We start from the raw sequence: 16,943 nt of genomic DNA, 5'->3' as shown, positions 1-16,943 counted from the left end.
ATGAACTATATCCAACTATATATAGATATGTTTATATACAAGAATATGTACCAACCATAGTAGTACGGACTCCTTATATACTATGTATATATATTATACATTATGTATAGAGTACAGCAATAAATACAGTAATAAATGGTATGTTTAAGGTCAGTACACGGAATGGCAAGTAATATTAATTTTGCATATTGATACGTATATTTGTATATATACATGTACATGAATACATAAATCATATATATATATCATTAAAGTATTGATTTATTATTTACATATTTGTGAGGGTTTTTTTCCGGAAAGCCACTTTATGTAATGTTTGGCTGTGTAAACTATGACAGTCACTCAATGGCCTTCTGGTACAAGGTCGGATATGTCACTGAAGGTCTTGACAAGGACTTTGGGCGAATTCTGCTCTCGTTTATAGAATACACGTCCGTCATTTGTCCGATATGAGTGAATGTTTTTTTCTTTTCTGGCCTTGCCTAGACTTTGAATCAGAGCCTGACGATGTGTTGTTAAATCTTCCGATATAAAAATGCCTAGTCTGGAATCCTTCAGCTTACTTTTTGCCTGAAAAAATTGATTTTTGAGCGTCTAGTTTCGCAAGCGACAAATAATCTGAGCTTTGCCATTCCTCACTTTGCCTATGATATGTGACCTATTGATGTCGTCTGTAGAAATAGGAATACCAAGTTTCGAGACACATAGTTCTACTACTTTCTCGTCGGTCATTTGGGTCTCCTCTGGCTTCATCGGGACTCCGTGAAAACATAGCGAGGTCCTCCTCCCATATTGCTCAAGCTCCTCCAGAGAGGACTCTAGATTATCAACCTTGGACTCTAATTGCTCTACCTTACTCCTGAGAGATTTATTGTCACTTTGTAGAGCAGCCATTTCCTCGGTTAATTTAGAAACTTTAGTAGTGAAGGGAGTCATAGCTGATACAATGAACTCGTTAATGGATGGACCAAGAGCCAGAGCTAAGGATGGGGCAATACTGCTAGCAAAACCTGGCGATGTTATAGTTGCTTGGACGAGCTGGTTTAAGTTTATGACTTGACCCTGGCTCTGTATAACGAACGATTCCGACGGGGGGTTTGCTTGGGGTGGACATGGTAGATTTTGCAGACTTTGTAGATTTCCCAGAGTCACTAGAAATAACAGACATATCAGGTAGTGAGTTGCGTCGACGTAATGATACTTTGTACAGTGTAGGGTTAAGAATGACCGACATAGGCGCAGATGTTGTAAACAAATAAAGTACTCACTCACCTCGCTCACCGGTGCTTGTACGTGAAGGTCACCTGTACTCGGGTACGCAGTTCAAAACACGTAGCCACAAAAGCAACTTTCAGGTCGCTAAAAACATCGTTTCTCTGGAGTTTTCCAAAATTCACATCGAAATATATCAAGGTATGATAAAATTTGACTTCACATAATGGCAAAATATCATAAATCCCAAGGTTTACCTGGAGAGCTGTTAATAGCGTGCGGTCATTGTTGTCACGTGAACTCAGGCTTGTTGTATGTGAGAAAATACTTTTGAACAAAGCTGCTACTGGTGTAAAATGGTCTGCAGTCCGTGTTTCTAACAAGGTAAACAAGGTAAAAATATATATCACCTCAGTAAAACTAGGATTAGGTATGAGGTAAGATTGACAGTGCAATCCCTGAAAAAGTATAAGACCAGGTGTCCAGGAAGAGTAAGCGTCTTTTGTTTCATCGACAACATGATGTAGATCTTGGGCAATCTAAATGTAAGCTCTCAATTGAAAACAAAGTAAACAATAACGGAAACCAACAGGCGAACTAACGAGCACCAAACATGTCCACCTTTATATCGTACAACGGAAACCAACAGGCCAACTGACGAGCACCAAACATGTCTAATTTATATCGTACAACGTAACCAACAGGCCAACTAACGAGCACCAAACATGTCCAACTTTATATCGTACAAATAAAATGAAGATTTCTAAATAAATGGGGTAGGTCGTTATGAAATCTTTGTAATCAAAACGGATCAGTAGACATGCAAAACCGGAATCCGCCTGGCCACATTTCTTACGAAGTTCCCCAGTATTAAACTGAATAACAGGAATAAGAAAAAAAGCTATGCATTTTTTTAATTCTTAAATTATACAGAAACATTTTCTGATGGTTATATTCTAATATCACATGAAAAAATCTTCTCATTTTTTCTTTAACAAACCTGGCGGTTTCGTCGTTGGCAAACTTGTTCTGATTTGGGAACGTGCCATTACTCATTTGGATTGATCTTTTCACGGCAAGCGTTATAAATGAAGAAAAATACGCTTATTCCTTCGGTACATTTGGTCTTATTCTCGTCTCATCGATAGCGCGAAATATCGATCTCGCGAACTTTTCAAATTGAATTAACCGCCAAAATTTGGTAAAAAAAAAACTGTTGCATGTACTGGATGTTGCATTTCTACTCTAAGTAGTAATGTTGTTTTTCTTTTCCAGTCTGTAAACATAAATTGCCATAAACACAACACAAATAAAAGCGACACCGGACATGAATAACATACCGTAACAAAAAAATAAGTGACTATAGTTTGACATAAAAAAACTGAACACGGGTGGCGCTACCACCGAACCTATATACATCGTGCATAGAAGTGTAGCTGTCAGTTTACCGGTCAATGGTACTAGATATTGACTTGTCCAACCCAACTGTGACGGATAACACGCAGAAATTCCAAGGCCGATAATTCCTATGGAAATCCAGGTTCCTGGTGTTGAGTTGAAAGTTGTACTCATAGACAAAACAGCACTTCCGGCAATGATAAAAAGTACAAAGATACCTATAATTTTTGTTAAAGATATTACCTTAAGAAGGAAAGCACACGTGATCCGTCCTAGTGTAAGGAATAGATATAACAACGATACTGTAATGGCGGCTTGGGATGCGGGCCAGTTTAAAAACTGTTGACAGAGTGTAGGCATTAAATCACTCATAGCAATTTCCAGTCCGCTGTGTAAAGCTCCAAACACACATATGATAATAAACATGAATATGAATAGCGGCTGAGAACAAACAGAGGCCCAACTAAATAAGAGATTACCACCAGTCTTCGACAAGGCTCTATCAACCTCTTCATGGGTTGATTCAGGGAAAAGGTCATGATTTTCTGCATCAGATTTTGTTTCTTTTGTATGATGGCATGAACAGTCGGCTTTTTGTCCTTCTCCCAAATTTGACAATAATGATATATCGTTTGATATATCATCCTTCTGGCGCTTTGGTAATTTTGCAGGACTTTTTTTTGAAAAATAAAAACACGCAAACGGGATTCCTCCAGATATGACAAGAAAGGCAGCCAGCATGAATGCTATATAAAGAACTGAGTGCTGGTCGTTTAAAGCGGTGGATGATATGCTGATATTTGAAAACGTCTGATTGTCAATATTGGTGGTAAAGGACATGCTCGTTGTATCAAAAATATATTGAGTTTCAGATCTATTAAATTCGTCTGCAGCGTTTCGTAAGTTTCTGATTTCAATTCCTTTATTTATATTCCCCGCTACGGTTTTCAGATTTGTCATAAGGAACGGAATAATTGCAAGGGGTGATACGATAGTCGAAATTGCAAAGATAAATGTTGTAAATTGAAGGTAGATCTGCCGTGCTTCCTTGTTCCACAAATTCACAGATTCTGTTATTAATCCTGCAACAAAAACATGTAAGCAATTAATGACAACGGTTGTAATGGACGTAAAATATCCAATAGAAGGCAGCAGAGATTCAAGATAAACTATGGAAGCTTTGGAAGTAGATATCGGGAACATAGAACAGGGTATTTTATACTCCGAAAGGTTATGTTTATATATTCAATAAGCGTATTTGATAAGAATATCTGAGTGTCATAAATATGTATATTCACTGGAGTACATACATAGATTATTTGTCTTATGGAATGTGAGGTAGATATTGTTTGTAGATATAATCAGTATAGATTAATTTTTGGACAATTTCATATTGTCGATAATGCGAATTATCGCGGTTTCACCAGAAGCTTGACGCAAAATAGATGTGAGGATAAAATGATTTACCATTTCTAAATGTTACTTTTATCTTATTTCTTTGTGATTGTATTTCATTTACGACAATAACGCAAAGTAGGACCTTGTGAAAAAGCAGATGTAAGAGTAAATAACATTATAGTTATCGAAACTTATTGGACTTAATGGTGCTAAACTGAACACAAACTATGTCCCCGTGAACAGAGGATTTCCAAAGGTTTTTGCCTGTACCCCAATTCGTTTTAATCTATGTAATGAAACATTGCCGATACGTTTGTGCGTTCGATCTACAAAATGGAAATTCGGGATTTGGACATTACGTAATGATACCTGATGGTGCATGGTATTGATTGGAATATTGTTGGAAATGAAGTGAAGATATCGATTGAATTTATTTCGAAATAAAGAAATATATTTATATTTATCTCCTTTCGAAACTTTTCGTTAGTAATTGCAACCCATCGAATGTTCATCTAAAATGTCCTGGTGGTCAATTATCTAAATATAGCATTATAATTACCGAGTTCTAGGGCTGAAATCACCAGACCGTGTAAACCATACATCATTATCATGATGGGATACACGCGGCACCATGGCAAGACGATTAGCACAAGGGCGTTGACGACGGCCAGTATAGCGCTATATAAGTCTCGGTCCATTCGGTCGTACACCAATCCGGCAAAGGCATGACCAATTATCTTACAGGCGTACAGAACTGTCAGATAGGCTGATCCTTGCTGCAATGAGGTGTCTGTTAGGTATAAGATCTCAGGAAACGACGGACCAATTATACCTTTTAACCATCCCTGCAAACATTTAGAATAGAAAACATGATGCAAGTCATCATCAGTGGGGAAAAAGAGATCTTTTTCAGGTGATTATTTGATAATTAGATACCGTAGAGCCAGGTTAGAGAGTTAACTGTCCCATACAGCTGTTTCGCCCTCCTGGACTTGCCTGTAATTCTAGGAGATTAGTATAGTCGTAATAATGGCAAGTTTGGAAATGAAAAATTGAAATCGGTTTGCCGTAACTGGCATGCCACGTATGATGATGATGATGATGATAATAATAATAATAATAATAATAATAATAATCTTTAAGGCATCTATCACTTGGTCCTCTTGTTATTGAAATATACAAATACTTAAATTGGTAATTAAAAACAACAGATATGGGGAGAAATAATAGTAAAATATGAATACCTACTATAAAATACACATACATACATTGTCAACTCCTTGATGAGAAAGTTTCTGTAAAAGATTAAAAAGGATTTGGGGAATTTTCTTCAATTCAGGTTAAATGTTTGACTAGTTTTTTTTAAAGTAGTGAAGCTGGTCTCCTTAAATACAGGAGGTTAAACATTCCAGCCTTTCTCATACTGGATATAAAAAAGTGGTTTGAGCAAAACACGGTTTTTTGTTTTGGCACTAGAACGCTGTTGTCTCCCCTGAACGCAGATTATCCCGCGCACGTGAAAACCTATGTAAGATAGAATTTTCTTACATCGCTTTTTTTTTTTTACATTCACAAACATGATATGAGATATGGGAATAAAAGCATTTCTTTAACATTACTCTGCTTATTTTGTCACAAGACTTCGTCAGTGCTAATAGGAGCCTAGAGTATCAGAATCTATGAAGTTTGTTTATAAAATTGTTTCCTACTCTCCAGTACGACTGTTAACGTGTTGTAGGCTAACATGATTTATCACAGTATGCGACCAGCATATTTCATGTTCCCTAGGCTAACTACTGATACAGATCGGACATTAAACATGCACGCTCGACTGATCGACGGACAAAGGCTATATATAGCCTTTCTCCGTGTCTTGTCATCGGTATATTCCGTCTTCCTATGACTAGCTGGCAAAATGTTTACTGTTATAAAATCTACTTATGATAAAGTTAAGTCACGCGTGAAATACAATTCAGAGTTATATACCTTCTTCTAATGCAAAGTGAAGGGTTATCTACCTTTTTGTTTTTTTATATCAGAGTTTTTTTATAATGAATTGCTTTCAAATACAAACGAATGTGTTGAAGCAAGTGATAGATCATTATATTTGCTTATGCATGCTGGCGAGCTGTTCTCTGAGTCTAGGGAAGGGCTTCAAACTGTGCTGAATACTTTAAATAATTATAGTGCTGCCTGGAATATGTAAAGTAAATGTGACCAAAAACAAAAATGTTGTCTTCAGCCATTCTGGCAATCTGTCATATAACAATAGATGGTATTACCACGAAAAAGAAACTGGAATTGTTGATTCTTTTAATTATTTAGGTATTTCACTTATTTAGGCAAAGTTTAATAAAACCTTCAGGTATTATTGGCCAACAGGGGCGAAAATGTGTGCATCGCCTGATGAATATACGTTATCGTGCTTTTTTAATATTGAAACGTAACTAGATGTCTTTGATACTTATGTTTCTTGTGTAATGAACTACGGTTGTGAAATTTGGGTTTTTCAAACGGCCCCACACATTGAAAAAATACATACAGATTTTTGCAGACGTGTGTTTCAGGTAAGAAAATATACTCCTAACAACATGCTGTACTCTGAATTGTGTAGAAACTTTTGGAGACAGAAAATTGTATCTTGAAAGCCTTGTATAATGTCGTGTTATCTGTATCTTATTCAAAGACAAATTGGCTCAGTAATGTAATAACTAATGTCTTTAGGTTTTGGATATGTTTAGTTTAACCGGAATGTTTGTTGTAAACGCCAGTTTATACTCGACGTCAAACAACGCTTTATTGATGCTTTTGTATAGGAAGAGGAAGATATGAAAGTACACCAAGAAATGAAAGAATATGTCAAAAATGTAAATTGACAGATATTGAAGATGAATTGCATTTTATTCTTGTCTGTCCATTTTATAATGTTCTTAGAACTCAATACACTGATAGATATTATAGAGTACGGACATCTATGTTCAAACAAGCAATCTTCTCTCTGTTAGAAATAAGAAAACATTAAGTAAGCTAACAAAATTTCTACTTGTTGCTTCTAATGTTAGATTGAATGTCAGTGCAGATCCTACTGTCCATCCTCCATGCCTGCTTCACTGTAATAATTCCCTATTGTAACATAATATATTGAAACTGAATATGCTGAGTAGCCGAATAAATAAGGCCCATAAAACTGTTAAATCTGAGAAGTCATAAAAACCACAAACGACAAGGTAATTAAATACCTCTAGTCTACAATCTCTTAAAAGACATTTTATCACTAGTATCTTGGTTTCGGGGGTGTTTTAAGCAACCCTGGGCATTTCAGTTAATTCTGAAAAAAAATGGGGAAAATGTTATTGTTTGTGTTTTGAAATATCAGCACTAGTAGATTTGTACCATATTCATAGACAGACACTTATAATCATTTTAATAGGTTTAGTGTACCAGCATAAAAAGTTAGGATACTCCTGGAGGTGGTTAAGGCTTTTCCAATAAAGAATAAAACACAGAAAGATAAATATAGCAAAACAAAAATATATAAACACGGAGTAACCCAGGACATCCTCAGAGCAACAGCTATTAGCATATTATTATATGTATGATGTGATAAACTCGATGACCTACCAAACTAGCTGCTACATCCGCATAACACTCGTTGTTGGTTATCGTTTATTGTTACGGTTAAGATACAGATAACATCTTGGGTTCGATTGTAATTCCAAAAACTACCGATAAGAAAACAAATGGCTACTGTTAATTTGAATATGAAAAGTAGCATGGATATTGATTAAGAGCTACAATATTGACAAGCCATATAGAGATTTGTAAGTAAAATAACAATAAGCTTTGTGTCAGCTCAACACGTGATGTATCCATGTATTCGGTGAAATATAAGTAACGGGTGCGTGATGTTTTTTTTCTGTGTAAAAGACATGTAAAAGTTATATATATGTTTCTAGACAGTTAGATGTTCTATACAATCTATGATCGAAAACAAACTGCCCAGTAGGTGAACTCTGAAATACGTGACGATGTTTTGACGAGAACTTGTATACAAAAAAATAATAATTTCAAATTTGTATTATACATCAAATAATCACGTATAACTGGCGAGTAAAAACACGAATTTATCATGAATAAACATATTGTAAGCGCAATTTATATTGCGAATTAATTTACTTAATGAGATCTTAAAACTCGCCACTAAAGAAGGAAACGACAATAAGATAATATATGCACAGGATTTCTGTGTGGTTTATCACCGGCACACAAGTAGGAGAGATATTTGTATTGCTCCTATATTTTGACAGTATTGTTGTCAGCTTGGCTAGGCTTAGTATAAGACATACAATCCCGCCGTCGTTTCAAGGTAACTTGAGAAGGAACGGAACAGGCAAACTTTGTACAGGTAAAAAGTACACACGGTTCAGAAATAGAAAAAAAGTTTAATAACCTGCCAGATTGTGGTTTTCAGCTATTATATGTGTTAAGTAAACATTACAAACGGCAATTATTGCCAAATATTTGTATTTTCCTTCCAACAAATTTTCAAATTTAAGACGACTATTTAAAAAAGAAAAGGGTGTCATCGATGAAGCAGAAGACGCTCACTCTTCCGGAACACCTAGTCTTATTCTCCCTGTACTTTTTCAGGAGCCTCCGTGTAAATTTTTCTTTTATTCATAGTGTAGTGATCTAGGATGCATGGCTGTGTGTCGCGGAACATTTTAAATTTGCCGCTTTTACGTGTATGCATGTGAACTAGTGCGCATGTCAACGCGGAATAAACCAGAGTCTTCACGGCCAGCCATTGTTGTTGCGTTGTTTGTTTTCTCGTGGTGCCAAACGGGACCCACAACGCCTTGCAGACGAGGTAATATCGTCGTGAGGCATCACACTGGTGGCAGCGGCGTTTACGAAGACTAACAAACACTTCCAGGAACTTTTGAGAGTCGGCATCCTTGACCTTGGTGCGAAGCTTATGCTTGACTGATTAGGGACACCTCGAGTAGAGACCCTCGGTTACGAGCTTTGTTTTGCGTTGTGGATCGGGTGAGACGGTTCCTGTGTTCTTGATTGTTGATAAACATTTTCTTTGTAATAATTACTCATTTTGACAATTAATGTATTAGTGTTTAATTACTATTTATAGCTGTGTATAACTGTTTTCACTTTTACAGTCTGTTTCAATTTCTTATATATTCATTAGTACTGTGCTGGACAAGCAATGTCCCGATAGAAAAAAATCAGTTATAGTCTGTTTCAGAAAACTTAATTTTTATTTTTTGCATTTTGTGTCCATTTCGTCATAATTATACATGAGTCTTATTAATTTAACGTCATATTTGGATAAGAATCCATTGTCTGTACCTACTACTGAGTCCGATCGTGTTGCAGTAATATCTGACAGTAAAGGCAGGTACTTGGAGCAATGTAGGACTAATTTCAACATTCCACTGACTATTTTGTCATATTCTGGTGCACAGACTTCAACAGTAGTGGATAATTTCATTAAGGCCTATCCGAAACACAGCAAGGATCACAAAATTCCTATTGTTGTTTATGTGTGGACAGGAACGAATGATATTACTAAAAAGCATTCAAATATTGTGGACTTGCAATACCGAGAAAAAGGGAAAGCAACACAGTGCATAATTCAAGAGTTCGAACGACTAATAACATTTGTTTGTTCTAATGGTGGATTTATTAAATTCATCTGCTCACCTGTATACTCCTGTTCAATATACAACAACAGACGAAGAAGGAAAAGCACAGAAAGTTACAAAGTAATTGATTCAGTGATTATTGAGGAATCACAGCTGTTAAATTCACATATCAAGGGCCTGAATGATAGGTTTCAGCGTAACACTCTGCATTTCAATTTAGATTTAGTCAAGGAGCGTTCCAGAACTAGGAAATCAATTAATTTCCATCTTCTGAAGGACGGTATACATCCAGACACTATTTTAGCAAAGAAATGGTTACGGCGTTTGGAGCTTGATATAATCAAAGAGTGCTGGATAATTAACAATTATGTTGTATCTGTTGATCCACAAGAACTATTGTCCATTTAGTTTCAAACTTCTATCAACAATGGCAGAAAGCACTGAGCAGATTGATGAACTCACAATGGAGATGCCAGCACAGAATGAAACTTTCAATGACAGGACATTGCAAATTTTAGAAAGCATGGGGAGGGAACTTGGATCAATCGCGGAATCTGTACGTCAAATATCTGCTTGCTGCGATGATTCAAGGAAAATGATGCAAGAGACATGCCAAGAGAACAAACAGACATTACAAAAGGTACTAGATAGACAGGATAAGAATTTTCATAGGATGATGTGTGCTCAGGAAGAATTCTCTCATAAAGCAAGCTCCAGTGGTACTCAGTTTCCAACAACCCCAAGCTTTTCTTCTACTAGGTTGTCAGGTTCAGTATCAGAATATGTGCCAATGTCCTCAACTGAATTGTCACATCAGGAAGAGTTTAAACCAGTACTGGATACAATAAACCGATGGGAGTTGAACCACCCAAGGTCAACAAAAGGTCAGTTAAGTTCAAGTCAGTCAAGCAGGAGCACTATTAAACAGGACATACCAAGGCAAAAGCTACCACTGTTTGATGGATCAGATGGAAATGCATGGGATGGTTTCATACTACAATTCAATCGTGCAGCAAGATGCAATAATTGGCAACCCATTGAGAAACTAGACAGATTTATAGAGTGTTTAAGGGGGAGTGCCATTAAGTTTCTCTCAATGTTACCGATGGAAGAGCAAGAGGATTTTAATGTGCTCATTAAGCACATGGAGAAACGGTTCAATACAAAAGACCCTGCTGGTACTGCTTGGAAAAAGCTTTCAGACTTAAGACAGAAAGCTGAGAAAAAAATGAAGAATTTGCAGCAGAATCTAGGCGATTAGCGGCGCTTGCTTATCCAAAGGTGGATTTGGACTTGAGAGAGGAACTTACAGCAGCAGCTTTTCTGAGGGGTCTGAAGGATTCTCGAGTTTCCTATCATGCCTTGAATCAAAAACCTAAGACAGTTTCTGAATCACTGGACTTCGTGACACAGATGGAGAATTATAAGGCTACTCTTGGTCATGATGTTGCTGACCGACAAAAAATGCGGCGTGTGACCTGGGAAGAGGATGATAGTGATTCACATGTGAATGCTGTTGCAAGAACAAACAGCATACAAGAGGACATAAAAGCACTTCTTCAGATGAAGAAAAAAATGACGAAACCAACACCATCCTCAGGTTGTTTTAATTGTGGAGACAAGTCACATTTCCAGTCCAACTGTCCTAAAAGGTCAAGTAGTCCACAGAGAGGAAGGCCCTTATCACCTACATTGGCATGTTATACCTGTGGTGATAGAACCCATCTCAATAAAAACTGTCCAAAAAGGTCGAGATCACCGAGCCCACAAAGGGTCAGTCCTACATGGGATACAAGACCAGTGTATGGAATTGGAAAACCTGGAAACGGTCGAAGCATCCAGGTACGGGTGGAGGTTAAAGGTTATCCGACAAAGGGAATTGTGGATACTGGGGCAGATGTAACAGTTGTATCATCAGGATTGGCTGAGAAAATTGGTCTAGAATTTGATACTGCGACCACTGCCAGTCTTCTTAATGCAGAAATTGGAAAAGTGATGGAAGCAGCCTGCAACATTCCAGTCGAGATCAAAATTGGAAAATCGTCAATTAATTGGTATGTGTGTGTTGCCCCTATAAGAGATAACCTTCTGTTGGGAATGGACATTTTGGAGGCTCTTGATAGCATTGTAATGGCACGGCAAGGAGATCTTCCTGTCCAAGGGACACTGGTCCCGGGGCAAGAACGATCAGACTCAAAGTACCATGTAGCTCGAGTGTGCACCGACACCACAATTACTCTTCCATCTAGAAGTGAAACAATTATCTCAGCAAAAGTTGATAAACCCAGTGAAGACCTGATTGGAGTATTAGACCCAGCATCACTTGGGAATGGAGCGCAAACCGGTTCTGTACTTGTTGGAATGAATCCCAGAATTCCAGTCCGGATGCTTAATCCAACAGATCATACTATTGCAATGAAAGGTGGCACACACCTCAGTAAATTAATTGAGATGGATGCAGCAGCAGTGGAAGAACAAACTTCCTGTTTGGATTGGCCCACTGAGAAGCCAGAAGATTTAGAAGATGTTCCAAAGCATTTGCAACGACTGATTGCTGATTCATCTCAAAATCTGGATCAAGACCAAACAGAGAAGCAGGGATGCAGCTATACCAGGCAGGTGCTTTGTGGAAACTAACCAGTCTAACTGGGATGAACAATTGCCTCTCCTAACCGGAGCCTATAGAGCTACTCCACATACCAGTACCGGACTCACACCAAACCGCCTGATGCTTGGACGAGAGGTACGACTTCCCCAAGATGTTATCTTTAGTAAGCTGGTGGAAAGAGAGATTGATATAGGAGATTATGTCAATAAAATACAGGATTCGCTGCAGGCATGCCACCAGGTGGCAAGGCAAGCTCTAAAGGATGCAGCACGAATCCAGAAAAGGGGACATGACCTCCGTATAAATCAAACTTCATACGGCCCTGGAGATCTTGTCTATCTCCTCAATGAAGAAAGGACAAAGGGCAGGAGTCCAAAGTTACAGCCCCAATGGATCGGTCCATATGTCATCGTCAAACGCCATGGCCATGTTTTGTATGAGATTGAAAACTAGCAAGAAAACGCCGAACCTTGTAGTCTTCAGACAAGGAGCTAATTCCAGTAACAGAAGGAAGCAAGGACTCAGAGGAGATAACCTCTGAGGAAAACAGTGCTTACCAGGGAGTCGGTTCTGCGAGGACACAGTGTCCCGTTGACTCGATCTCTACTGACAGTACGTGAGAAAATTTGTGCCTGACAACAGACCCAGTTGATGACCAGTTGGATGTGAAAAAGGCTGAATGTCCACCTCAGACCAGATCGCGCTATGGAAGGCCTTTAAGGACACCGAAATGGTTACAGGACTGAGTTTTAAAAGAGGGAGCAGTGTAGTGATCTAGGATGCATTGCTGTGTGTCGCGGAACATTTTAAATTTGCCGCTTTTACGTGTATGCATGTGCGCATGTCAACGCGGAATAAACGAGTCTTCACGGTCAGCCGTTGTTGTTGCGTTGTTTGTTTCTCGTGGTGCCAAACGGGACCCACAACGCATTGCAGACGAGGTAATATCGCCGTGAGGCATCACAATATTTTGCCCTAGTTTTATGGTATTTTAGTTTGAATTATGCTTATGTTGCCATGTTGGTACTTTCCCGATGTTTATTGAGAAAAATGTAAACAGCAATGGAAAATAGACAAACTAACGAATTGAACGGAGTAAAACATCACACACAATACAACAATATGAACATGTCGATACGTTTCCACAATTGAAACTTCCATTTAACAAGCGCAAAGAATGAAAAAGGCACCAGGTGACCCTGTAATTTTCATATATTAGATGCTTTTAGAAAAGTGTCAAGTGTATATTCTTAACCGTATCATAATTCGAATGAATTAAACCATGTCATGCAGGTTTCTACAAACCTTGGCGTCTACCACGTACAGTCCCACAGATTGTACAAAAGACACACAAGTGAATATTCTCATTTAAAGATTTAGGATCGCGTACAGTAGAGCAAAACAATATATCTAAACAAGCGCGTTTTGCCTCGTTTTAAAATACAACATGTCTTAGTTAAAGAGCAACTGTACTTCTATATGATATATTCAGGTCACTTAGAAACAAATTATTACATTTGTGAATTACTTGTATGATTAGTAGAGGAGATGTTTCAGTCCATATGATTAGGTTTTGATTATATAAAGGGCATAATTTCAACATTTTTTACTTTTCTATCTGTCATTATTCCGTAACTTCATCACTTGATGTAGTCTTCCGAATTTCCAACGGTAGTATAACCATTAATGTTAAGTGAACAGACCTAGTTGGTAGCCAAAGCCTTGAAAACGCAATTGTAAAGTACAACTCGCACTTCATTTCCCTATAATGTCTTTGTTCGTGATTGCTCGTCCAAGCAACAACCAAGTCTTAGAGGAAAATGTGAAAATATATACTCGAGGGATAAAGAAACGGAGGGTGACATCATTTGCAATATCTAGCGCCCACATTGATAAAAAACAATGAAAATCGGCCAATCAACTATATAGGTTACAAAGCACGTGGTTCCGTATCGAATGTTGCATTATTGTATTGCGTGACGATATCTTCCGGGGAAAGCATGGAACGGGAACATCTCAAGCACGGCAGTGTTATGACATTGACTTACACTGCTGGTTATAACATTAGGTAGTCTTTATTGAAACACATATTTTTCCGATATTTTGATTAATTTCTGTTAGCATTAAATAATGTAATAACTGAAAGGTCAGGCCATTGCGATAATTATGCAACGACATAGGCAAATACAGTTGCCAGGCATTTCGGTGTCTATATTTGCACAATAGAACGCCTTGTTAGAAGTCTAAGGAAAATTGAGCGACTTTCTGACAGACCTAGATATAGGCGTCCGCTCGTGAAGTCACAAGGTCAGGACAGGTTTATTCGCATTTGCGCCATCGGCACCTCAGTGCCACTGAATCTGCCCTTCATACCAAAGGTACTCATAACCGTCCTATCAATACAAAAAACTGTAAGGATACTATTGCTTATTGGTCTGCGCGCATGTCACCTATTTGTAGGGCTACCCTTACCCATTGGACTAGCCGTCATACAGCCCCGACCTATTCCATATTTAGCACTTGTAGGACCATCTGTATAGACATGTTCGACGACGCCAGCCTCCCCTTGCTACTCTGGCATAACTGAGAGTAGCCCTCTCGGAAAATGGGCAAACGTTCCAATGAGGAGGATAAACTCATTCATGAACTCCATAACTAGGAGAATCAGGGCTGTGAGGAGAGCGAATGAGGGACATACGCGGTACTGACTAGTCTCACAATCAGTCCATTTCGATTTCAATTCCCTTGGTTATTACTAAATCAATCACCAGATACAAATCGTTGATTTTTCGTTCTGTATGGATTGATGTTCATTCTTACTTAAAGAAATTGAACATTATACTCAACGTCTTGCCTAGAATTATCTTCAAAATTTACGCTGCGTTTCTGTATCCCTTGAGTATATGATAATTATGATAAATCATTCAAAATATAATCAGACACTTCCTATAATCTATTTTAAAATATGTTTTAGATTCAGCCTTCCAAACAAAACAATACGGAGACCGAACAGTGAAATCTTCTTTAAAGAGTTTTTGTTTGCGAATCTTTCAAAAACAAATACAAAGCTTACCGCTGAAAAAGGCCATTATTCCACCTCTGTGGATTTCAAATATTTTAACGAGCATCCAACACCTTCCGGAAAACATGAAAACTGGATACATGTGGCACTTAATGCTTTAACGGTTTCAAATGATTTTACAACCGCCAATGTCATCTGAGGATGTGTGTCAAAAGGGTCACCACAAGTTGAATGTAAAACAGAACAGGAAAAACAACAGGAAGACGAAAAATTTTAAAAAAATGAATAAATAAATTAAATATATAAGTTTGGGACAGAACATCAACTTGTGGTTTCTTCAATGTACTCATAATAAAAAGTAAGATTCTGCTAGGGATCCTTTTTCGCCTTTATGACATATACAAGAATACAGTAGAACATTTGCCTGTACTCGTCGATGTCCTCACAAGAGAAATCACCGCCGACATGCAAGAGCTACCATACAATAAGTCACCTTCACGAAAATACAGTACGATACACAGACATATCCATTCGTGGTTCCCGTACCTGTTTGAAACATATATCTGTGCTAGGTCATTCATTAGTGAAAACCACATGTCTGGTTGAAATATTAATGAAATTATTAATCAAATTAACATCGGTTGCGTCGAGCAAAATCCTACATGGGAACATAAACTTTTTGCTGTTATTTATTAAGTTATGTTTTGCATAGCATTTCATTTCATGAACACCATTTCATGTATCTTTCCTCTGTGTTACACTAATTTATATAATTGATACTTACAACTACGAACATGTCATATGTAACAGCTGCGCTTCGTCTGAGTTTGTTCCTAAAGGCTGTGTCCTTTCGAATTCGATAAGGAAGTGTTTTTTGTATGTTTCCATGCTGTAAATGTTCTTCCTCTAATGTCCCGTGTTTCTTCTCATTTACATCCTCGTTAGACGACTGCATTTCAAACCGGTTGTTATTCTGTGTTCTAAGTCTTTCCAGTGGTCAATATACTTATCTATTGAAGAAATTATCAGTAATTGCAGATCTTTGTTGTCATTTAACCGTGTTTGATTTTCACAACGCCTGTACAAAATCTCGGTAATCGGTTAAAAATGCTTTCTTCTTATATTCTTGTTACTGAAAAATATGTTTGTTTCGTTCATAAAAAATAACGACGTACCGGATCATATACTCTTCATACACCCCAATTGCTTTCACGACCTAAGTGTATAATTGCTAATATTCTTCTTTCAGCTGTACCGACCTACAAGCGACGGATGATAATTTTCTATTTATATTCTGTTCAGATCTGAACTCACGATCTACGACACTCTATGTAAAAGCCTCCCTTTACAACAACATGCATCTATGACACCTCCAATGCACAGCTATCATACAAGTACTAATCAGTATCAAATCATCAATATTCACCGCTTCACTATTTTCCAATAAATATCAAATATTGCTCCAGTTTTGTACAGGTCTAATCCAACGTTGGTTCAGTCTACTTTAAATAGGTAACAAAGAAAAACACCTGGTAGTAAATGTTAACGGTGTTCACAATCACGAGATCATCGTTCGAAAAATGAATAATGTATTTTTATTGAAACAGAATCAAATATGCATGTTCGAGGACCTGTCCTGCTA

The 16,943-nt window shown here is 37.6% G+C and overlaps 1 protein-coding gene across 1 annotated transcript; it reads right to left on the bottom strand.

Moving 5' to 3' along the window:
• Positions 1-2,457: 2,457 nt before the first annotated feature.
• On the bottom strand, positions 2,458-16,256 carry LOC132565511 (uncharacterized). The gene is made up of 3 exons (XM_060230162.1): positions 16,086-16,256; positions 4,568-4,853; positions 2,458-3,692 (listed from the first exon to the last, which is right to left on the bottom strand). The coding sequence occupies exons 1-3, from the start codon at positions 16,254-16,256 to the stop codon at positions 2,458-2,460; spliced, it is 1,692 nt and encodes a 563-aa protein (XP_060086145.1).
• Between the last annotated feature and the right edge of the window lie 687 nt (positions 16,257-16,943).

Source organism: Ylistrum balloti, unplaced genomic scaffold (assembly GCF_031769215.1).
Source record: "Ylistrum balloti isolate Yb309-2 unplaced genomic scaffold, AGI_CSIRO_Ybal_v1 Utg369724, whole genome shotgun sequence".
Classification (NCBI taxonomy): Eukaryota; Metazoa; Mollusca; class Bivalvia; order Pectinida; family Pectinidae; genus Ylistrum; species Ylistrum balloti.
The sequence above is the reverse complement of the archived record's forward strand: the minus strand, read 5'-3'. Positions and strand labels throughout refer to the sequence as shown.

Bases quoted from the DNA above. Each gene is read 5' to 3' on its own strand.
- LOC132565511 (XM_060230162.1), bottom strand. From the start codon at position 16,256: ATGCAGTCGTCTAACGAGGATGTAAATGAGAAGAAACACGGGACATTA. The intron at 4,854-16,085 runs GTAAGTATCAAT...AAATGTTTGCAG, and splicing joins CATATGACATGTTCGTAGTT to GGATGGTTAAAAGGTATAAT. The intron at 3,693-4,567 runs GTAATTATAATG...TTTTTGTTGCAG, and splicing joins GATTTCAGCCCTAGAACTCG to GATTAATAACAGAATCTGTG.